Source organism: Manis pentadactyla, chromosome 7, assembly GCF_030020395.1.
Source record: "Manis pentadactyla isolate mManPen7 chromosome 7, mManPen7.hap1, whole genome shotgun sequence".
NCBI lineage: Eukaryota > Metazoa > Chordata > Mammalia > Pholidota > Manidae > Manis > Manis pentadactyla.
Window position 1 is genome coordinate 46,199,362 of NC_080025.1, and position 21,829 is coordinate 46,221,190.

The following is a 21,829-nucleotide window of genomic DNA, read 5'->3' on the forward strand; positions in this document are numbered from 1 at the left end:
CTGGGCTGAAGAGCCAGACCTGGTGAATGCACTGAGCTGACACATAATAGCAGAAAGCACATTAGCCTCTGGTTACAGACAGAATATTTGTGCCTCTGCAAAATTCACCTGTTGAAGTCCTAACCCTTAGTGTGAGTGTGTGTTGGTGGGGGGGGCTTTGGGCTTTGGAGGTGATTAGGGTCAGATCAGGTCATGAAAGTGGACTTCACAATGGAATCAGGGCCCTTAAATCACAGGGGAGAGAGGTCACTCTGTTTTCTCTCTAACATGTGAGGACATTAAGTTAAGAGTGTCCTCAGCAGAACCATGCCCCGGTGGCACCTTGAGTGCACCTTGATCTTGGACTCTTAGCCTACAGACCTGTGAGAAGTCAGTGTCCATTGTTTAAGCTGCTCAGTCTCTGGCATTTTGTTATGGCAGCCTGAGCTAAGACACTACATGCACCCCCATTTCTGCAGTGAAGGCACAGATGTGCCCACGGTGGGCCAGCACTGAACCTCCACAGTCTGGCTCCTGCAAACAAAGCATGCAGAGAGAGAGGAGCCAGCTGGGAGCCCAGGGACCACAGAACCTCAGCAGCCAGACTCAGGGCTCTACCCTGGACCCAGGCACCAAACAGGGAGGGACTTATCTCCTACCATCCTGGGACCACGTGAGATGCTGCAATTCGGGGGGAGTAACTTTAATAGATACTTCGCTCATTCATAGAATCTTACATTAAGACTTTAACAGAGGGTGCATGATACCTACCTCTGAAAAAGTTTGTTAAAGTCAAACTCATCTTCTTAAAAGAATGGTAAGACCTAAACACCTTTGTTTTAGAATTAAAGGAGAAAAGATAAGTAATCCTTGGGAGAAGAAACAGAGAATTTGGGTTTTGCTTCCTACATAAATAACTAAAATTACACGTCTTCTCTAGAGGAGGCTTTTAGAAGATGGTGTGAGGGTGTGACAGGGGAACTGGATCTCTGTCTCAGTGGTCACAAATTCAAATTCTTTCAGGGACTCATCAAGTAAGGAAACCAGATGGTGAACTAGGGGTAGTAGGGAGTGGCAGGGATTGTGGTGCTCTGGGGAAACATTTAATGCACTGAAACAACACGCAAACTCTTCCCACACACATACAGTCCCCAGAAGAAATCAAAACCAGGCTGCCCCCTTCTGACGCTCTTCATCTGAAATGCGCTAATCACACTCACCTTGCGCCAGGAGTGATGAGGATGTCCAAAGGGCTCCTTTGGCCAAAGCTGACCCAGCTCCAGAAACAGGGCTCATGCCCCCAGCTATAAAGTGCCCACGTGCACACGTGTCTAGACATCAGGGCCTGGCTGTCTTGTTGAAACTGCCTTCAGCATGTGTCAGCGGCCAACTACTTGCAAGGTGCTGGACTGCAGCCTGCACGCACCCAAGGCAGCCAGCACTACCGGTTCACACCTTTGGCCCTGCACATCTTGACACTGAGTGTCCTCCAAAACTTTCTGAAATTACAACAGGACACTTCCAGTAGCTTCTGCAGTTAACAAAGTCCCTCTGGGTGGGGTTTTAAGCTTGGGTGGAGAAGACACCGCAGGACTTACTCACAAGAAAGGGACCCCCCTCTCTTGAGCTCAGACACACCGGTGGCATGGTCCCTGAGAACTGGCTGGTAAATTGTGTCAGTTACCTCTTTGTTGTCACCCATGAGTAAAAAGAGCTTACTCCAGAGGGGACCTTAGCTACTTGTGGGAGGCTGCCCCTCTCAGGTACAGGGAAAACAGTGGCTTTGCCAGAATTCTTTCTTTTCTAACCTGCCTGCTCTGACATTTCTGCATGTGACATGGCTACATCACCAGCACGTCAAGGCACAGGTGCTCAGAGCAGGCCGGCTCCATGTGAGAAGGCACATCTTGGCCACCTGAGACCTCCCTGCACCGTGGCCTCAGGCATAAATATGCCACTGTGACAGCCCATCCACTGGCCAAGGGCCCTGTGTCCCCAGAACTTAACTGTCAACAATGCAAGAGTGTGACCAGGAGGAGAGTTATAGTTCCTGACACCTTAACAGGAATTGATAAATATGGATCATGGCTTGCTTGAAACTGATTTTGAGTTTTATTTGTTTCAAGCCTCCAAGAGCAAAAACACTGATACCCTTTACCCTTTCAAAAAGCACATGAAATGTGGAAGTGGAATATAAGGAGGAAACTGTTTTTAAAGCTGGACAAGGGAAATATAAATTAGCATGTCAACCTATGAGAAATGCAAAGATATAATACAGAAGGACCAATCCATCTGGGAGGGTTGACATTACTATTATTTAGGAGCAGCCCAGTGAGCAGAGGGTACAGATAACCAGCAAGAGGGGCATATCATTTTGAAGTGGTCTGAGTTTTATTACAGGAAGGGCAGGAACAATCATCCATGGCTGAATGCAGCCTCAGGGCATCTGTGACTGGCAGCCCTGGGCAGCAGAAGGGACCTTTGAAACTGTTCATCTATGTCATGATTTGGCCTAAAGTTGAGCAGGCCCCTAGCAATAACTTTTTTCCAAGAACATTAACAGCATTTCCTCTTTAAGGATAAGGTCTCCATCTCAAATCCTGTGCAGGATGCACCAATGCCTGTAAGGCCCAGGAACATGAGCACTACCTCTAGTTAGCCAGCACAACTGGGCAGACTCTACAGTCAGACTCCACAACCCGCATTCCTGACATTGGCTGTGGGGGCTGTTCTGCACCCTGTGGGATCTCAGCAGCACGTCTGGCCACCACCCACCCGATGTCAGTAACACCCGCCCACTCCACCCCCCGGTGTGACAATCAAAACTGCACATAGTGCCGAACATCCCCTGTGGGGGTAACATGGCCCCCAGTGGACAGCATAGTAGGGTTTGTTCTGTTCCTTCTTGACTCTGACTTTGCTTCTGGGATCATGTTACTTCTTCCCAAATTTCATCTTTTACATGACATTTTGAAGTTCCTTTAGTAAAGCTTTCTGCTGATACACTTTGTATTTTTGCTTGAATATCTTTGGTCAGGCTCATTCCTGAAAGACAGATTTGCTGGATATATGAACTGGATGAACATGTATTTTCTCCTTGTTCCTTAAAGATGTTCTTCTCCTGTTTTGTGTATTCTACTGCTGACAAAATGCCAGCTGCCAGCCTAGCCACTCTTACTTGGTAGGCTTTCCTGTCTGGTTGCCCTTAAAATACTTTTGCCCTCCTCTTCAACAGCTGGTGTTGGCAAAACTGCACAGCTACATGTAAGAGAATGAAACTGGAACATTGTCTAACCCCATATACAAAAGTAAACTCAAAATGGATCAAGGACTTGAATGTAAGTCATGAAACCATAAAACTCTTAGAAAAAAACATAGGCAAAAACCTCTTGGACATAAACACGAATAACTTCTTCATGAACATATCTCCCCGGGCAAGGAAAACAAAAGCAAAAATGAACAAGTGGGACTATATCAAACTAAAAAAGCTTCTGTACAGCAAAGGACACTATCAGCAAAACAAAATGGCATCCTATAGTATGGGAGAATATATTCATAAATGACAGATCCGATAAGGGGTTGGCATCCAAATTATATAAAGAGCTCACATAGCTCAACAAACAAAAGCAAATAAGCCAATTAAAAAATGGGCTGAGGAGCTGAACAGACACTTCTCCAAAGAAGAAATTCAGATGGCCAACAGGCACATGAAAAGATGCTCCACATCCCTAATCATCAGAGAAATGCAAATTAAAACCACAATGAGATATCATCTCAATGAATTAGGGTGGCCACCATCCAAAAGACAAACAACAACAAGTGTTGGCAAGGATGTGGAGAAAGGGGAACCCTTGTACATTGCTGGTGAGAATGTAAAATAGTTCAACCATTGTGGAAAGCAATATGGAGGTTCCTCAAAAAACTCAAAATAGAAATACCATTTGCTCCAGGAATTTCACTCCTAGGATTTTACCCTAAGAATGCAGCACCCCAGTTTGAAAAAGACATATGCACCCCTATGTTTATTGCAGCACTATTTAAAATAGTCAAGAAATGGAAGCAACCTAAGTGTCCATCAGTAGATGAATGGATAAAGAAGATGTGGTACATATACACAATGGAATATTATTCAGCCATAAGAAGAAAACAAATCCTACCATTTGCAACCACAAGGATGGAGCCTGAGGAGAAATAAGCCAGGCAGAGAAAGACAAGTATCAAATGATTTCACTCATCTGTGGAGTATAAGAACAAAGCAAAAACTGAAGGAACAAAACAGCAGCAGACTCACAGAACCCAAGAATGGACTAACAGTTACCAAAGGGAAAGGGACTGGGGAGGATGGGTGGGAAGGGAGGGAGAAGGGGGAAAAGGGGGCATTAGGATTAGCACGTATAATATAGATGGGGGGGGACACAGGAAGGCAGTATAACAAAGAGAATATTAAGTAGTGATTCTATAGCATCTTACTATGCTGATGGACAGTGACTGTAATGGGGTATGTGGTGGGGACTTGATAATAGGGGGAGTCTAGTAACCATAATGTTGTTCATGTAAATGTACATTAATGATAGCAAAATAAATAAATAATTTTGCCTTTGGTGTTCTTCAGTCTATGTTCCATCATGTGTTTTATTCTGGGTCTTCAAATCTATCTGCTGGGTCACTAAGTTATCTCAATAATCTGTATTTAATGTATTGTTAAGCCTTATTGAATATTAATTCCAATTTTTGTATCGTTCATTTATACATGTTCTGTATGATTCATTATCAACTGGTGGACATACTTGTGCTGCTTACCCACATATTTTATTCCAGCATTTATTCCTTTACGCACATAATATTCTCATATCTATCCTACCATCTGGATCTGATTGGACTACTTTTGTCTCAGCTGGCTGACTCTTGCTTGTGATGGCCTTTCTTCATGTGTGTAATTTCTATTTTGATGACACATTCCTTGGAACTCTATTTGTATGGATTCTTTGTGACCTGGGCAGAGGGTACCTGCCCTCCTGAGTGCATTTGCCTCTGTCAGGTATCTGTGGGCACTGCCAGCCTGGGACTGCTCAGAAACACATGAATATGGGCTTCATGCCCACAAGAGGGCGCACACACTAGAGGTAGCAGCTAGTCAAAGAAAACCAGCACAGAACAGTGAGGAGGCCCATCCAGGGAAGTGTGTCTGCACTGGCCCCTCTGGGGGATCTGCCTTTGCAAGACACATACTGATCTAATGCTCTTTACTTGGGGCCCTGGGTCTGCCCCTGCCCCAGTCTAGCCATGAATACCAAGGGTCCGTGCTCTAGGCATCAAAGGATACTCTCAGACAGCAGCTACTGCAAGGCTGACTTTCAGGGGTCTGACTTTCATCCCCAGGGATCAATTAGTTTACTTTTTTACCATTCCAGCTGTGCCTTTAAGAAGATGTGTTTTATATGATAATCTGGGATTTCGTGACTTTTTTAAGTGGTGGGTTTTCAAGCTATCAGTCTTCCATATTCCCAGGCAAGGGGTGGTCTCATCATCGGGCAGACAAAATCATTTCTGCCGTAACTGGAAATGTGCAGAACCACACAGCATCTTAATTTTCTGTCCCTATGCTTTCCCACAGGCCTAGGGCTTTGGAGAGAACTCACGGTTATGGGCAGATGACTGACATCATCTTTGCAGATTCAAAAGGCACTCTGTGTCCTGGCCGCACCCCAGTGCCCGACAGAAATAGAATGCGAAGAAAAATCCAGCTGGCAGGATCTCAGGCTTGGAACAGAAGCAGCAAGAAGGATTTCCAGCTACGTGGTCAGAACCATACCATGAAGGATGGCTACAGGGATCATAGTCTAGGGTAGGAAACCATATCCTGTACTCAACCACAAGTGTTCTATTGGAGACAAACTCTTGTCTTTTCCCTAGAAGTCTGCCCAGGATTCTTCTCTCATCCAAAACCAAACATCAGCAACAGGGTCTAGATGAGTCACTCCCACCCTCATGCCATGCAGAATACCTCATGCTGCTCCTCACAGCACATCACACACTATAGGATCACTGCCCATTTACTAGAAGGACCCAATGATTTGCCACTATATCACTGGTATCTAGCCCAATGCCCTGCAAATATTTATTCAAAAACTGTTCAGATTTTGGAGACATCACTGCAAAGGAAAACACAGCCCCAGAGAGCCACTCCCTATGATAAGAGCCTCTGCAAGCAGGGACCAGAAACCATGCTAGGCAGCAGTAACCGCCCCCCCCCCCACCCCACTCCATACCCCCTGTAACACACACACTCAGAGGAATGCACCTAAACTCCACACTAACCTAGCATCAAATTGCTTCCCATATATCTCATTGACTTCTTATACAGTAAGAGAGAAGCAACATACTCTCCACTTTTTACCACCAGAAAATAAGGAGGCTCTGAGAATTGCCCAGGTACACAAAGGTGAACTAGAACAGAGGCTCACACTGACATCTTTAGATGGTAAGTTCCTAGAAGTTCTAGAAGCTGACTCTCCACTCAAACTGAAGGGACAGTACTTGCTAGCATGGAACCTGGGTTCCTCAGCCTCCTCAGCTGCCAGCTGGCTGTATGCTTTTTGAATAGGGCATCGGTTTCCTCGGGTGAAATCTGTCCACCTGTGAGCAGACTGGCATAAAGCCATGTGGCTGAAGGACCGGGCAAATGGTGCCACGTGGGGATGTGATCAGCTGGAGAGCAAACACCCTTCTGAAGGGTCAGTCCACTCAGATCTGGCAGATAGCTGCCACCAGAGATCATCCCTTTTGGAGGACAAATTGGCCATCTGGGTATATATATGAACTTCTCATTTGTTAAATATCTGCAGTAGTCAAACAAATATCTTGTGTGCTGTAAGCCACCCAGAACCCCTCCTTGGGTTACCAGTGTGACCTGCCAAGGGCAGGATCTTCTCTGGAGTCTTGCCCACCTCTGGAGATGGTATTCTCCCCACTGGCCACTGGACTCCTTCTACCTTGACCTCAGGAAGCTCCTGGAACTAAATGCTTCTGTTCTTACTACAGCTCAAGATTTCATACTTTGAAGGACACAGATATTTATTTTGTCCTAGAAGGCTTGAGTCAAATATAACATAAATCTACATAAATGAACATGCAACCAAACTGATCCAGCCTTTACTGGACACAAATGTGGACCAGGTTATCCAAGCCTGTATGAATTTTCCCTTCTCCATGTACCAGAAATTCTCTTGATCACTTACAAAATGCCATCTCATCACCACATGATCATGAAGATAAGAGTAGTATAGTCAGACATGCATAGTTTTCAAAGTCCAGTGGTCTAGCACTCAATTCTTGGCTTGATGAAGTTACTAAACTGACTTGAACCTTAGTTTTCTTTCTTTTAAAATAAAGAAAATACAACCAATTCATCAGTCTTTTATGCAAATTACCAAAAAAAATGAATGAAAATATACTGAATAAACATTGGTTCTGTTCTTCCCATTATAAAAGATGTCTTAGGATGTTTACCCCATAGTATTTACAAATCAAATATTTTGTGGAGCATGTAAATGAGTAACCATTCAAGCTGTGTTTCCCCTACCTGAGTTAAGGAAGCAGAGAAACCATAGGGACTCCCCCAGCACTTTTTAAAAAATTATTATTGTTTAAATGGTTTTAAACAGAAAGGAAGAAACTGAGAAGTCTAGAATTTGTAAACTTTGCAAAGGCAAATAATAGTGGTATTGCTTTATGTTAAGTAATATCAGCCGAAAGAATCTAAACACCATTGAGCTAAAAATTATGAGGAATCACGCCTTTCTTTCCTGGCACTTGCTCGTAATTGCAACAGAGATCTATTGAGATGGAGCTTTACTTTCCAAATTTCATGTTAGATTTTTGTTTTCATTAATAAAACTCTAGAAATGAGATTTTGCAACAGGGTTACTCACAAGTCAGGTACTGAAGCCATAGGAGAGGGTCTGGATTAACTGGGCCCTCCCCAGTTATTTCACTGCCAATTGCTCCTTCCAGCTCTCTCTCAATGAACAGTCGCTATCCTTTGAAAGACATACCAGCAAGCATCTTCTATTAATAATTCATTGTCTCTTTTTTTTCAAAGACTTATACAATTGCCAATCAGAGCTCCTGATCAGCTATGATAACAGTGTGGACACACTGCGCTGATATATCCTCCCAATCAAAAGCAAAGCAATGTGAAGTTTCAGTTACCCAGTATGGCCTTATCTCAGGAAGCCACACAAGTCTATTTGGTTCTAAAAACTCTGAAGCCAGCCTGCAGACCCCATTTCTATCTTCACAGTCCCCCAGGGTATCAGGGTTCCCAGGGAAGGAACAACTCCCTTTGTGACTCAGAATGGAATCCTTTTTTGTTAATGAATTTCAAATTAATTTGCTGCCCGCCTGTCTCATAGTTATGAGGTGCAAACGTTAAACTGCTCCATAGAGCCCTTCCTCAACATCTATTGTCCATCTCTGATTCAAGGACCCACTGACATAAGTAGTACAGTAACCTCTAAGTAACCCAGAATTCAGTAGACATGGAGTCAGTGTGGTTGAGGGGGGCTGCTTACTTATGTCTATCAGGCATTTAGCTTATTACCAACCACTCTGTGCCTTCTTTTTGAAGTCTTCCTTCCAGTCATAGTTGTGATGCATCCTCCCCCCACATTAGCTCCTTGGGCCCACACTTACAAGGTCAGCTCTGGCCACTGACACCCTGTGTCACAGGCTGGACTGTTTTCTGCCTCCCCAGATCAGATGCTGAAGCCCAAATCCCCAGGACTTCAGAATGAGACTGTACTTGGAGACAGGGTCTTCACAGAGGTAATTAAGGTAAATAAGCTACACAGGCAGTCCCCAATCCAATCTGCCTGGTGTTCTTACAAGAAGATGAGATGAAGACACGCACAGAGGCGACCAAGGGAGGACACGGGGCCATCTGCACGTCAAGGAGAGAGGCCTTGGGAGAAACTAATGCTGCCTGCACCCTGATCTCAGGCTTCCAGCCTCCAGAAATATGAAAGAATACACTTTTTGTTGTTCAGGCTGCCTGTACTTTGTTATGGCAGCCCTAAAAATGAATACACCCTAGGAAGGAGAGAGTACATGGAAATACTCTTCATATATAAAAAATATAAACCACTAGGCTTCCTTAGTCAAAGTTGGAGGCCAGCTGGTAGAAGCTAAAGACCAGCACACTTGGTATAATTTGAGAGGCAATAGGGAAAATCCTACTCATTTTTTATATGGACATAAGATTAAATTGCAAACATTTCTGGAGGAATGAGGGTATCATTTAAATTACTATTAGCAGCTAAATGCTGTTCCATTGAAGCAGTTGAGATCTTCTGCAGGTGTCAGGCTAAGATAAAACAGGCCCTAAGGAATAGGAGTTTTGAAGGGGTAAGGAGTATGCAGAGAAGGGGAAAGATGGAATCGAAGTATGACGACGACTGGGCAAACTGGGCAGCAGGCAGACATGGGCCCACGAAAGAGGCACAGGAAGGGAGGGAGATGCTGCACTCTCACCAGGGCCAAAGGTCAGGCACAGGAACAGAGATGGGTCTAGGGTTCTAGCTGCTTCTCAGCTCAGCATGCACAAGAGCACCCAGCTCCACCATGATTTCCCCTCTCTCAGGAAGCAGAGGCTGGTTGAGTGCCTGTGGGCCTCCCAGGGCAAGTGCCCTGGGCCGGCCACACAGTCACCCCTGCCTTGCTCTGGTGAACAATGTCCCAAGCGACCTTATTGTACCACAGTCTCCATCTGAATTACTTTCTTCATTGAAGTGCAAAGCACTGCAGACAGCAGATACCTTCCTTTCTTGACTTCCATACACTGTGCTTTGCACACTACAGGCTATATTTCTCTGAAGCTTGGAATACCCAGAGAAGATATGGAAACAATTGCATCTCACAATTCTCCATTATGAAAATCTGATCATGGACTCACAGCTGACCCTATGCCCCTGTACACTCATCCACCTGACACCCCCACCAAAGGACTGCACCCTTTTTTGTACATGGAAGGAAACACAAAATTTAGGCACTAAACGACTTGCACAAAACCACACTAAATTAGGGAAATGCTTAGAAATTTTCTTGATATTAACAGAAATGAACACACACAATATATGCAATGAAATCCTTACCCTGTTGTGCGTATGATGGGAGCAGGCATGTAATTAAAAATGTGCATCAGCTTTGTAACATTTATGCATGTGTACATCCTGTTAGCTGTTAATGATGGAATTAAAGTTAAGAACAAAGTGTCATTTGAAGATGAAAGATGTCCGTAACACTCCAAAAATAGGTTCACTGGCCTTAATTTTTCCCAAGTTTGGAATCTTGCCAATCTCCCTTTTCTTACTATCATCTCCCATCTCCAGAGTTTGATGTACACTCTATTTACTGATGACCATTTTTTGCAAGCAGGAATCAAATCAAGAGATCCCCCTTCCCCAATGCAAAAGCGGCTCCAGGGCATCTGGCACTTAGCAACAAATTACTAAAAGAGAAGTTCAAATCCTTCCTTCTACCTGTGACCTCAGGAGGACAAATGACTGTTCCAGGTTGTGTTTAGGCTTTTGAGGTCAAAATGCAAATTCCTCAGCCTACCTCATGGGATATTTTTTAACATGCCTGGGGAACTACATGCAGTGCAAACAAAAAATGTTATTAAATAAAAAACTATCTGCTCATCTTTGATCTTATAACACATGGATTTCCTTATGAACACAAAACTCCAGAGAATTGTTTGCGGGGCCATGCCTACAGCCCTGTCCCAGGACAGCACAGACAGTCCCCTCCTCTGTGCTTTACAAGCACCCATGGCCACCTTTGCCTCAGCCCTTTTGGTGCTGCACCCAAAACATCTGGAGAGGTCTCTGCCCAGGGCCCCAGTATTCAGGGAGCATTGTGAGGGCAATGCTTGGTTTACTTCTGTTGTGTGGCCAGGGACTGGTACATATGACTTTCTCCTCAAAGTAGTCTTTGTTTCTCCAAAGGGCTGAAGTAAGGAACATCTCATGAGTATTAAAGAGGGATATACCTGGAGATATACCCTGGGCATAAGGTTGCTACAGCTCTGATGAACCTTAGAAACAGCTGGTCCCTTATCTTATAGATGAGAAAAACGAAACTGGCTGGGGGTGGGGGGTGTATTTTGTCCTTGTGACGCCGCTGGTTAGTGGCAAAGCTGGAACAGAAACTTGTGTTTCCTGACTCTAAGTCCCAGTGTTTACCATGTAAGTTATCTATAGATCTGTTCTTCCTAGCTTTATACTTCTGTAACTCTGGGGAATTCATTCCTAAAACTAATTACCTGCTGTCACAGGTAATCCTGGGCACATCCTGAATCTGCAGATCTCAGAGGCTGTGCTCTGAGGAACTCCCCAAAAGATTCCTCCTTTCCTGCCTTCCCTGCTCAGCTTTGGAGCCTGCAGGTGCCGGGGTATACTCTCTGTGCCCAGGACTCTCTGGCCTCCTAAGTCAATGGGCCACGTCCGGGGAGGCTATAAAGTGAGTCTTCCTTGGCAGGTCTGGAATGGCTAAGGAACTGTGCAGTCCCCTCCCAGGCCCACGAGTGGGAGGCAGGGCTTTCAGACTTCCCCCAAGACAGATGCATGGACGGGGCAGCATATCCATGCAAACCAGCAGCCCCAGCAGGGCAGGGTTTGTGGTTCAAGTGACTGGGGGGCAGCGAAAGCCTGCACTGTTGGACAGAACTGCTTAGACCAGTGCACAAGCCTGCTTCTTAACAGCTGTGTTGCCTTCAACACATTATTTAAATATTTTTCAGTTTCCTCTTCTCCATAAACTGGAATTAATAGATAATGATCTACTTTATAGCACAGTATGAAGTTTAACTAAGTTAATACACCTGAAAAATGCTGCCTGGGCCTGACACACAGTAGGCAGACAGGACATGGCCAGTGCTTTAAGAATTACCAGTACCCATCTCAAATAAAGCAAATTTTAACCATAAACTTGTTTTTGCCACCCGCTATGCTTTGGCATCCAATGAGAAAGCATTTCTTTTTCCTTTTAATTTTTATACCATTTGCATGATACCCCAACACATAATCAAGGGAAATGGCTTATTTATATGAATAGTCTCCGTTAATTAGCTATTAGCTGAAGGATATATCCCAAATGGCACGGAAAATTACCGTGTTTGAAAACAGGTGGAGCATTTCAGCGGCAACACTTCAAAATTTGTAGCAGTAAATTAATGTTAAAAGTAAGTTTTCCGGTGGTCCCTTCACGGCCTCGGGCTTCACTCTAGGGAAACCCTTTGATAGCGAAAACCAAAGGAATTAAAGTGCATTGGCCACATTGCTATGAAAGATGTCCTTTGCCCTGGAAAAGAGGTCGTGTTAAAGGGACTCATTGGAGCGTCTGAGCGTCTCTGAGAACCAGAGAGCGCCCCTTCTTCAAGGGGGGTCACACGGTGCACCGGCCTTTCTCCCCTTCCCAGGAGGGCAAGGTGGCCCGGCGGGCGCTCGCTCTTACCGCGAACTCCTCCAGAGTCTGGTAGGTCTTGCCCCGGAATTCGCAGTAATTCCTCCTCTCCTTACACTGAGGGCAGCACTGGCTAGTGTCGACGTGGATGCAGCGCGGATGCAACCGCGGGCACTCAGGCTGCGCGCACAGCGGCCCCTCCTCGGTGCATAGGCACGGGCAGGCCGAGGGCCCGGGCGCGAACTTCTCTCCGATGGCGTACACGAAGCCGCTCTCGTCCACGCAGCCTTTGCCGCGGTAGTCCGGGTACGCGTACTCCTCGGGCGGTTCCGGCGTGGGCGCGGGGTCCGGGCCCGCCGCGTCTTTGACGGCTGCGGCCAGGGGCGCCCCCTGCGGGGTGTCTCCACGGGGCAGTACCTGCAGGTCCCCGGCCTTGGCGCCCCCGCCCTGGGCGGCCCAGGCCTGCTTCTGCTTGCTCCACGCCTCCCGGCCGGCGGGCCCACGGCCGCTCTTGCTTTTCCAGTCCCGGCTGCTGCCGACCTCGTCCCTAGCTGGGCGCCCGAGCTCGCTCACCCTCCCCGGGCCGTCCCGAGACGCGTGCTCGCGCTTTTCCTGGCCCGGCTGCTCCGGCGCCTGGGCCAGCTTCTCCAGCGGGATGCTCGGACTGCACAGAGCCACCATCAGGCAGCAGGTGACCAGGAGGGAACTGGACAGCGCGCCAACTGCCATGGCAGTGGAGCTGAGCATCCCCTACCACGTCCCGGCGGGCGGGCGGGCGGGGAGCGCGGCCGAGGGGCGAGTCGCATTCACAGCCCGGGGGCGCGCCGCCGCCAGCCGGGAGCCGCCGTCCCTGCAGAGAGAACAGCAGCACAGCTGAGCCCCGCGGCCCGCGCGCGCCCCGGCCCCTCCCGGCCCCGCCGCCCGGGCTCCGGCCGCGCTCTGAATTCCCCGCTGGGCACCTCGGGCGGGGCAGCCTGCCCCGCACTGGGGCCCAGCTCGCCTTCTTAGACATCACAAATGTGGAGACGTACGTGGAAGCCAAGTTCCAGAAACACGCCGACCGGCCGGCCAGCCGGCCGGCCGTGTTTCTCACGTAGTAGTGATTAGCGTTGGAGACGGCCAAGGGCGGGTGGCGGAGTCGCGGGAAGGCAGCCGCCGGGCCCGCGACCCTGCTAGGCTCGGATAGAGAACATCCCGTAGCCCGGGAACTCCTCCCCAGGTCCCAGCCACACTTCCCCGGAGGCTACTAAATAGTCAATTTCGCAGGGCAGCTGGAGACAATCGACCGTGCGGGAGAGGAAAGCTCTCGCTCACTTGCCTTGGGCGCTTGGGGCAAAGGGGCGGGAGGGGTGTTACACAAAACTCCCGGGACCCCGTGATTCATTTCGAACAACTTTTAAAGTGCCTCTGGTGCCAGGAGCAGACACCGCCTCCCCGCCCTCCTTCCCAGACCTTCTGCCGGAAAGGCTGTCCCTGACCACTCCCGGCGGCGGGGTCCGGGATCCCCAGCGCTCGGGCTTCTCCGCCCGTCCCCCTCCCGCAGCCAGCGGACAGAGAGCCCCCACCCAGCACACCGCAGCGCTCGCTCCCCGAGTTGCGGTTACCCAAGAGGGGGTCTGGACGGGGGTGCAGAGGTGCCCGTGCAGAAAGGAGGTGTGAGGTTGGGAAAGCAGGGATGGAGGACGCGGGGCAGGGGCAGGTCCCTCTCACCATCGCCCTCTCCGAAAACCTTTCCGGATCCTAAAGTTTCTGCCACCCAAAGGGGCAGAGAAAACCCTAGACGCCTCAGGGCGCTAGCAACCCAGCCTCTCTCCGCCTCGCCCTCCGCACCGCCCCCCCATTCGTTGCTTTCACGGTGGCTCCGTTCCCCCAACTCCCTCCAGTAGGGCTGGGTCATCCCTGTCCTCTGCGTACTCCTAGTCCCGGCCGGCTGGACCTCAGGCCAGGGCGACTCGTCCCTAAGGACAAACTTGGGGTGGGGGCAGTGGGGGCAGCTCCCCCCACCCCGAGGAGCAGAGAGACTGGGCAGTGCCCCCGGCGCATCCCCGCACGCTGGGCACCGACACCCAACATGCACCCTCACCCCTGGGGGAGCGCGCCCAGCCTACATACATGAGCGCAGAGCACGGGTCGGACGCCGGGCTCGCTGAAGGCTCTGGGGCAGCAGCCTCGGGCGCAGCCCCAGGGCGCCGGTGCCCATCTTCCGGCGGGCTGGGTACTCGCGCCGGGAGCCCCGCGGCGAGCGCAGCCCCACCTGCGCGCTCCGCCCGGCGCGTGCACCCGGCCAGGGCGTCTCCGCGGGCTTGCTCGTCTTGCAGCCGAGAGTCGCGGCCCCAACTCGCGTCAGGGCCCGCGCCGCCCTCCGCGGCTCATCCCCGGGCCTCGTCCCCGCTTCTCCGCGACGAAGCCCGCCCTGAGGACGCCCGGCTTGGCCTCGCTCCTCCCCTCCGCAGGGGGGCAGCTCCCCCGCCCAGACAGCGGGAAGCCGGGGAAGCCGCGGCGCGGCGGAGGCGAGGAGACCCCGGAGAGCGGAGGGCAGCGGACTAGCGGCTTGGAGGCCGGCGTGGGAGCCCGCGCACCCGTCTCACGCCTCCCCGGTCGCAGCCGCCGGGCGCCCGCGCGCTCCCTGCTCCCCCCTCTGCGCCCGCGTTTTGGAGGCGTCGCCGAGGCCCGCGCAGCCGGGGCTGAGGGCCTCTCGCCCGCCCTCCCCCCTTCCGGCCGCGCAACCCACCTGTCAGTCTCTGCGCGGCCGCCTCCTTGTCCGCGGCCAGCCCGCCGGCTGCTTTCCCTGTCTTGTCACTCACTCTCCCCTGGACCTTTCATCTGCGCTTTTTTCCTTTCTTTATTCTCTCCTTTAATTTCTTCCTTCCTAATTGGCCCCCTCTGGCTTTCCTCCCTGAGGACAGCTTGGTTTGGGCACTGCTGAAAAATCTGAATCAAACTGTGTCCGATTTGGTATTCGAAAGACGTGTTAGCTTAACAGGAGTTTTTTTCCTCCTCTTTATATTCAGAAACCTAGAAGTGTAGACGTGTAGGAGGAAGAAACGCATAAAAATCCGGACAGCATACTTAACTGAATCCCTGCCAATCTCTCTCCCCGGTTCCTCCGTGTGCCTTTTCCTGCCCACTCTTCTGTCACAAAGAGACATTTCTGATTAACTTTGTTACAACGTTACACTGTGAAGCAGAGGCCTATGTGCTTCAGACTGGTTTTTACTCTTTGCTCTTGGTCAATGTGCTACTTTTCTTGGATAAAGGACAAAAGGTACCTGTTTAAATTAACTTCTAATATGGGATTTTTAGAGAGATGTGCATTCCCTAGGCGGTGGTTGCTACTTGCAGTCTTCTTAAAATCACTGAAGTTGCTCAAATTCAAAGCACACAACCTTTGCCTTAGACGGTCCGATCCTGGGCTAGGGAGTGGTGTGCCTTGAGACAATTCCTCTTCTCCCCCACCTCTTTGTCCTGCATGAACTGCATTTAAATAAGGTGTTAGAAAGGACTAGGAGGCCACCAGGAAGCCTGGGGTAGAGCTGCTTCCCTTTAGTCACACACAAAACAAAGCAAAGGAAACTAACAACAGCAAAAAAGTCCAAAAAACAAGAAAAAAAGCAGAGTTGGGTGGGGTGGGGTGGAGGGTTTCTCTGTCAGGAATGATTTGAACCCTTCTGCCTCCAGTCATTAAATATCACATTGCTTTGCCAAGCGCTCTCATATGGCTACATTGAGGTAGCTCTTTGTAGGTGTGAATAATAAGAGTGAATCTTTAGAAGTATGTGTGAGTCAGCTTCTAGCTGATAATTGGTTTGGGGTCCAGTTGAGGGAATCGTGATGTCTCTATCGATCCCACTTGAATCCCAGGTCCTGTGAATTATGAGACAGTGGAGTTTGCAGGAGGCCTGACAAAATTAGGAATGGATTATGCAGTCCAGCTGTTGCCAGGTAGTCCTGTCTGGAGAGGTCTCTCTCTGAACTCTAGGTGAAACCTCAGTCTAGGAGAGGGTCCTTGACTATGATTGAGAAAGAATTCACCAACAGGTTGAACAAATGTGAGCAAAAAAAGAATTTATTTAAAGAGAAATTAAAAGCAGATCTCAAAGTTGAAAAATGCCAGGAAGAGTCACTCATTTATTCTAGCAGTCATGTACATGGGGGAAAGCAAGAAAGAACAGAGGGAGGAAAGGGAAGTTCATGGAACTCCTGCTTGGCAGAGGGCAGATCCCTTTCCAACCCCTAAAACCAGAATCAACTGATGTCCAAGTCCACTTGAATCTGCACAGCGTGGGAATTACATCCCTAGCTGTGGAACACTGGATGGAATGAGTTTATATTCTTAGTTGCAAAACACATAGAAAGAGCCATTCAGGCAGGACACTAAAGAACATGATCATATGGCTGCAGTTCCATCCAGGTCATCTAGGCCACAGAAACATGCAAGCCCCCAAATCAGAGATCTCTGCAGCCACTTCCCTACTTGTTTGAAATAAAAGAGAGAGAGAGAAAAGACTTGCATTTAAGACCAGAGAGTTGAATGAAATAGCAAAGTAACAAAGACACCACCACAGGTGATGGAAATGGGTCTCTTCTTTGCCATTTTACAGGCTTGGAAGAACACAGAGACAGAACACAATAAGCTAAGCCGCAAGAAGGTTTCATTTAAAGCAAAATACACACTCAAGAAAAGAGAGTGCTGGCAACTTCAGAGAAGAGGTGTGCATAAAGGTTTAGGGTTTGGATTTTTATAAAGTCTTTGGGGTAGGGTGTCTGTATAAGGCACAATGTATACAGTTGATTAATAATTCCTTTAAAGTTTTGTCTTAAGAACAGGGTTGTCATATTGATTTAGATCTTGGCATTCTTTATTCATGAAAATTGACATGTAGTTTCTTTAAGGAGATCTGTACTCTGTCCTCATTATGCTCTGGAGGTTTGTCCCTTGTCTCACATGCAGTATTATTTAACTGATTAATGTAACTAGAAGGGAGAAAAACATGTTAAAGAATAAACTAGGCCTTTGTTCATAGCCAGTAATGATTAATCATGATACTTGTCCCATGTCCCTGCTCTACCTCATAGTGTCCTAACCACTGTGTTCCCACAAATCCTCTTAGATATGGTGTGATAGGGCAGATGAGATGCAGGGGGCAGGCAATTATAGAGGGATTTCTGTCCTTAATGCAAAAAAACAATACCCTGTAGCTTTGATAAGCTGGGAAATTCAAGGAAATACAGGAAACTTCAGAGGCATAAGAAGAATTTACAACTTACTGTCAACGAAGTAAATTGTTCCGATCCACATTTGTTCCTCCTCTCTTCCTTTCTGCCTTCCCTCCCTCCCTAGCTTCCTTTTCTCCCCCCTCTCTTTCCTTCCTTCCTTCCTGTTCTGTCTCCTCAGGCTACAGATTAAAAGGCAGCAGCAGGTCAGGGAGTGAGGTCACATGGGTCTCATCTGGGCTCCAGCAGGGGTGGGTTTGGGACCTCCGACAAGTCACCCAGTGTCCCAGGGTCTTTGGTTTCTCATATTTAAAAGGAAGAAAAGGAAATCTCTAAGTGGGTAGAATCCCCAATGTTCTTGGGACTGTGGCATATTTCTGCCCTGTTTTAACCCAATTACTACTTCCATCTTCCTTTCTGGGTGCTGGAATTCAATCAACCAGCAAAAGCACCATCTTGGCAGTAAGTCTGAGAGCCAGAGCTGGTCTCCAGCAACAGGCAGAGCAGACTGGCGCCAGGCTGAGGTCAGAGCTGCCTCTTCGGTCACCTTTTCTGTCCCCTAAGGCAGAAGGACTCTTCCCTTCCTCCCAGCACAAGGCATCATTTCTGTCAGTTACAGGCCTTGGAATGGGTCACTCCCTGTACCCACCTCTGAAACAGCACTTACTGGGGGGCTGGAGCTGGACTGGATTCTTCTTCCTCTGCTTAGAGCCTAGGCCCTAAGGTCACCAAATAGGAAGGGAAGGAGGGAAGAAAGAAGGGACAATTAGGAGGAGAAGGTAGAGAGAGAGCTAGGAGAAACCGATTTGTCACTCACACAACGCTGGGCACACGCACTGCCCTGTCATTCAGTTCCATGCTGCTGCCCTGGGATTGGGGAGCCAGTTATTGTTTTCCTAGCCAACGGGAAGCCATACCTCTAAGAGGCTGCAACTTGACTAATGTCACAGCTAACAGGGCAAGCTCCAGGTGGATCCTGAAATGTCACCCTCTAAGCCCAGGGCTCATGTCGCAGTGCACACAGCCTCATCTCCGAGGGGCTCTCTGTCTGTCAGTCACTGTTCTTAGCACCTGTCTCCCCATGTTCCTATTCAGCGCAGTCCCAAGCGACTGCGCGTAGTGCTGTGCCCCGCTCTCTCAGAGCACCGAGAAGTAGCGGGGAAAGTCGGGATCTGGAAGAGGCTGTGCTCCCTGGAGGTCAGTCCTGGGACTTCCGTGTGTCCCCCTGTCTAGACCAGCCCAGCCCACAGCAGGGCCTCAGTTTATGTTTGCCAAGGAATGGGGACAAAATGGTGCTGCGTGACCCAGGGAGGGTGATTTGCTGGAAAATACCTCAGGTCTGGAAGAAGAGGCTCAATTGGTAGTTCTCTGGGGAGGAAAAACTAAGACAGGGTGCGTTGAGAAGGGCTCAGGACGGAGGACAGGACCGAAGCCAAGTAGAGGAGGGGTCAAGACACCCAGATCTGTCCCTCCAAGGGTGGTGCGAAGTCTTCTGTGAGAACTGAGGGTGGAGGGAGTAACCTTTGTGGGTTAGGTGGAGAAGAGAGAATGCGTGAAATAAAATACAGAATGCGGTAATGATGACCGAAAAACAGCTGAGGACCCAAGCGCCCAGTGGAGCCGGGAAGGCAGCTGCAGGAAAGAGCCAAGCCCTGTGCATTTCCTCCCCAGCACTGCACAGAGCTGCGGAACTGCGTAGGCGAGCGGGCTCCAGCGGCGCCCAGGGATCCTGCCTCTCTGGTGAGCTGGAGACGCAGAGCAGCTCCATGCAGGAGCTCCCGGACCCCGTTTCATCAGGTTGCTTTCATTTAGTCTTTATCTTCAGCAAAGCCACAATTAACTTGAAGTCTGGACTCGCCAGCGAAAAGGAAGGGCTGTAAAACCTTCATCTTTTTGGTTTGAGGAAGTAAACCATTTCTGTCTGAAACCTGGGTCAATATGATTTTTGTGGTTCAGGCAGAAGGTTGACCACTAACTCACCTTAATGAGCAGGAGAAGCCATCTTTGGTATTTAGATGGCCTTTTATGGATGTACACAGAGCAAGCCTGGCTGTTGAGGGAGCCACTAATTAATGCTGCTCTCTGCAGGAGAATACCAGTCGGCAGAAGCAAGACTCCCTTCCTGCTTACCCTTTGGTACATGCCTGGGATGGAGAGTTACTGCTCCCAGGCTGAGTTCTGCAAAGGCTGCCTGATTGCACCGCCCTGAGGGGACTCATCACTTCTGCTGTTACCCTGAAAGTCATCTGCATCTGTTCAGATAATCGAATGGATGACTCACAGATATTCTTCTAAAATCAGAGGCAAAATGTGTTCCTTGAAAGGAGATTTCCAGAGATCCATTTTTAAGATACTATAAAGTCATCCACCGTACAAAAGCACAGACCATGTACACACTGACCGATAACAAAGTTTCAAAAACAATCATTATGAAACAGGGGCCATCTGAGTGCATCGTTCTAAAAAGTATGGTAAATGGATCAGGGTTGTGGGTTCTGCTGCACATTTACGGCACCCCAGGAGGGCCTGTGGCGTCTGTAGCATGCCATTGGGCCATGGCAAATGTTTATTAGATAATTTAACTAATAAACACAAACAACATGACACATGCTTTTTAGGATCTTGCCTTTGGCCACATCTCTTCCTCGCCCACATCCACGTCCACATGTGACTGATCATGAGAATGGGCCTGCCAGCACACTGAGCTCTCTCTCCCTGAGAGGCCTGAATATTCTCTACCCCTTGCCCAGCTGTCCCAGGTACTTACCTTCTCCCTCACTCAAGAACACAAGAGCAAGTTAGGTTTTATCTCTAGCTATTGAAAGAAGCTCCTTTCTTTCAGCACCAAGCATAAGGAAGCCTCAAATTTCTTTATAGTCTTGAGTCAAGAAGAACTCTTGTTCTATTGCTCTGCCTATTCCTCTCATTCTGATTGTCTTACTTTCTTGCAACACTTAAGAAAGAAATCCTTTAGGGATTTGACTGAAGCCTGAAAGATTCCACATGTGGACCCCATCACTGGGCAGTAGAGAGTTTGCTCAGGTGTCCACCAGGACTTGACAGTGGGCAAGGCCTTTATTGTACCTAGTCATCAGCCTTTATTGTATTCTTACATCAGGTTATTTAATTTGGTCCATTATACTGGAGATCCTCATTCTGTCTTCCAGTAAACAAACTCACCAGCCAATGTTTGTTTCATCTTGGGATTTCATGAATAAAGCTTCAAGGTTCTATTGCTGAGTGTAGGACTCTCAGCACACCAGTTTTCATTTGCTTCCAGGCTGAAACCAATTCACTAGTATTCTGGGAGTAAAATTTTTCAATTAGAAAGCTAACTTATTTAAACCATATTTCTTTCTTGTGCTCTGTGGGTAAAATTGTAATATTTCCAGAATAAGGCCTTGCTTTAGTGCATCTGTATATCAACAAGTGTTCCTCAGGGGTGGACAGAATTCATCTCCATATCAATGGGTAATTTCCTGGGCAACCAAGGGCTTATTTGAACCTGAGAGGATAGGGGGAGGTCTTGCTTGCTTCTGCCAGAGCAGGAAAGAGATGGCCCTGGACTGCAGTTTGTAAGCAATAAATGGGTTTTAAACTTTATTTCTCCCTTTGACTGATTTTGCTTTTAGAGTTATTTTGCCCCAGGATTTCCTCTTCCTGGAATTACATGGTCCAAAGACATTGTTATTCTTAATTCATTAGAAGTCGCTTATTAATGCTCATACTCATTTTGTTGGAGATTGCATGCAGATAACTTGACAGATATCTATATGGCTGCAGATATATAAATGTTTGACATCCAATATCCATCTCTCTGCAGATATATAAATGTTTGACATCCAATATCCATCTCTCTTTTCTGATAATAAACACAAATCTGCATTTCCTCTGGAGAGTCAAACCCTACTCCATTCTCAACTACCTGCTTCTCAGGCAGAGCTGTCAAATGGGCAAGGGACCAGTTCTTCCTAGCATCACCGTCCCTCGCCACAGTGGATGGTTCAGGGATGTTCATGTGGTCTTACTGTGGTCTGCGGGAATTAGGCCTACAACATGAATTATCTGAGGAAAAGAGTTTTTTCTTCGTCTTTCCCACTGGATTTGAGTCTTGTGAAATATAAGGCTGGGTCTGCCTGGGGCACCATGAATTTTAGATTCTACCTGAAACGGA

General features: G+C 48.3%; 1 protein-coding gene across 1 annotated transcript in view; it reads right to left on the reverse strand.

Annotated features, from left to right (window-relative positions):
- The window catches only part of VWC2 (von Willebrand factor C domain containing 2), a 123,000-nt gene extending 107,983 nt beyond the window's left edge, over nt 1-15,017 (reverse strand). The window contains exons 1-2 of the mRNA XM_036918834.2: nt 14,554-15,017; nt 12,493-13,291 (exon numbers count right to left, since the gene is read on the reverse strand). Of these exons, the coding sequence (XP_036774729.2) occupies nt 12,493-13,188 (696 nt within the window). The 5' untranslated portion in view covers nt 13,189-13,291; nt 14,554-15,017. The remainder of the gene's footprint in view (nt 1-12,492; nt 13,292-14,553) is intronic.
- Nucleotides 15,018-21,829: the final 6,812 nt, after the last annotated feature.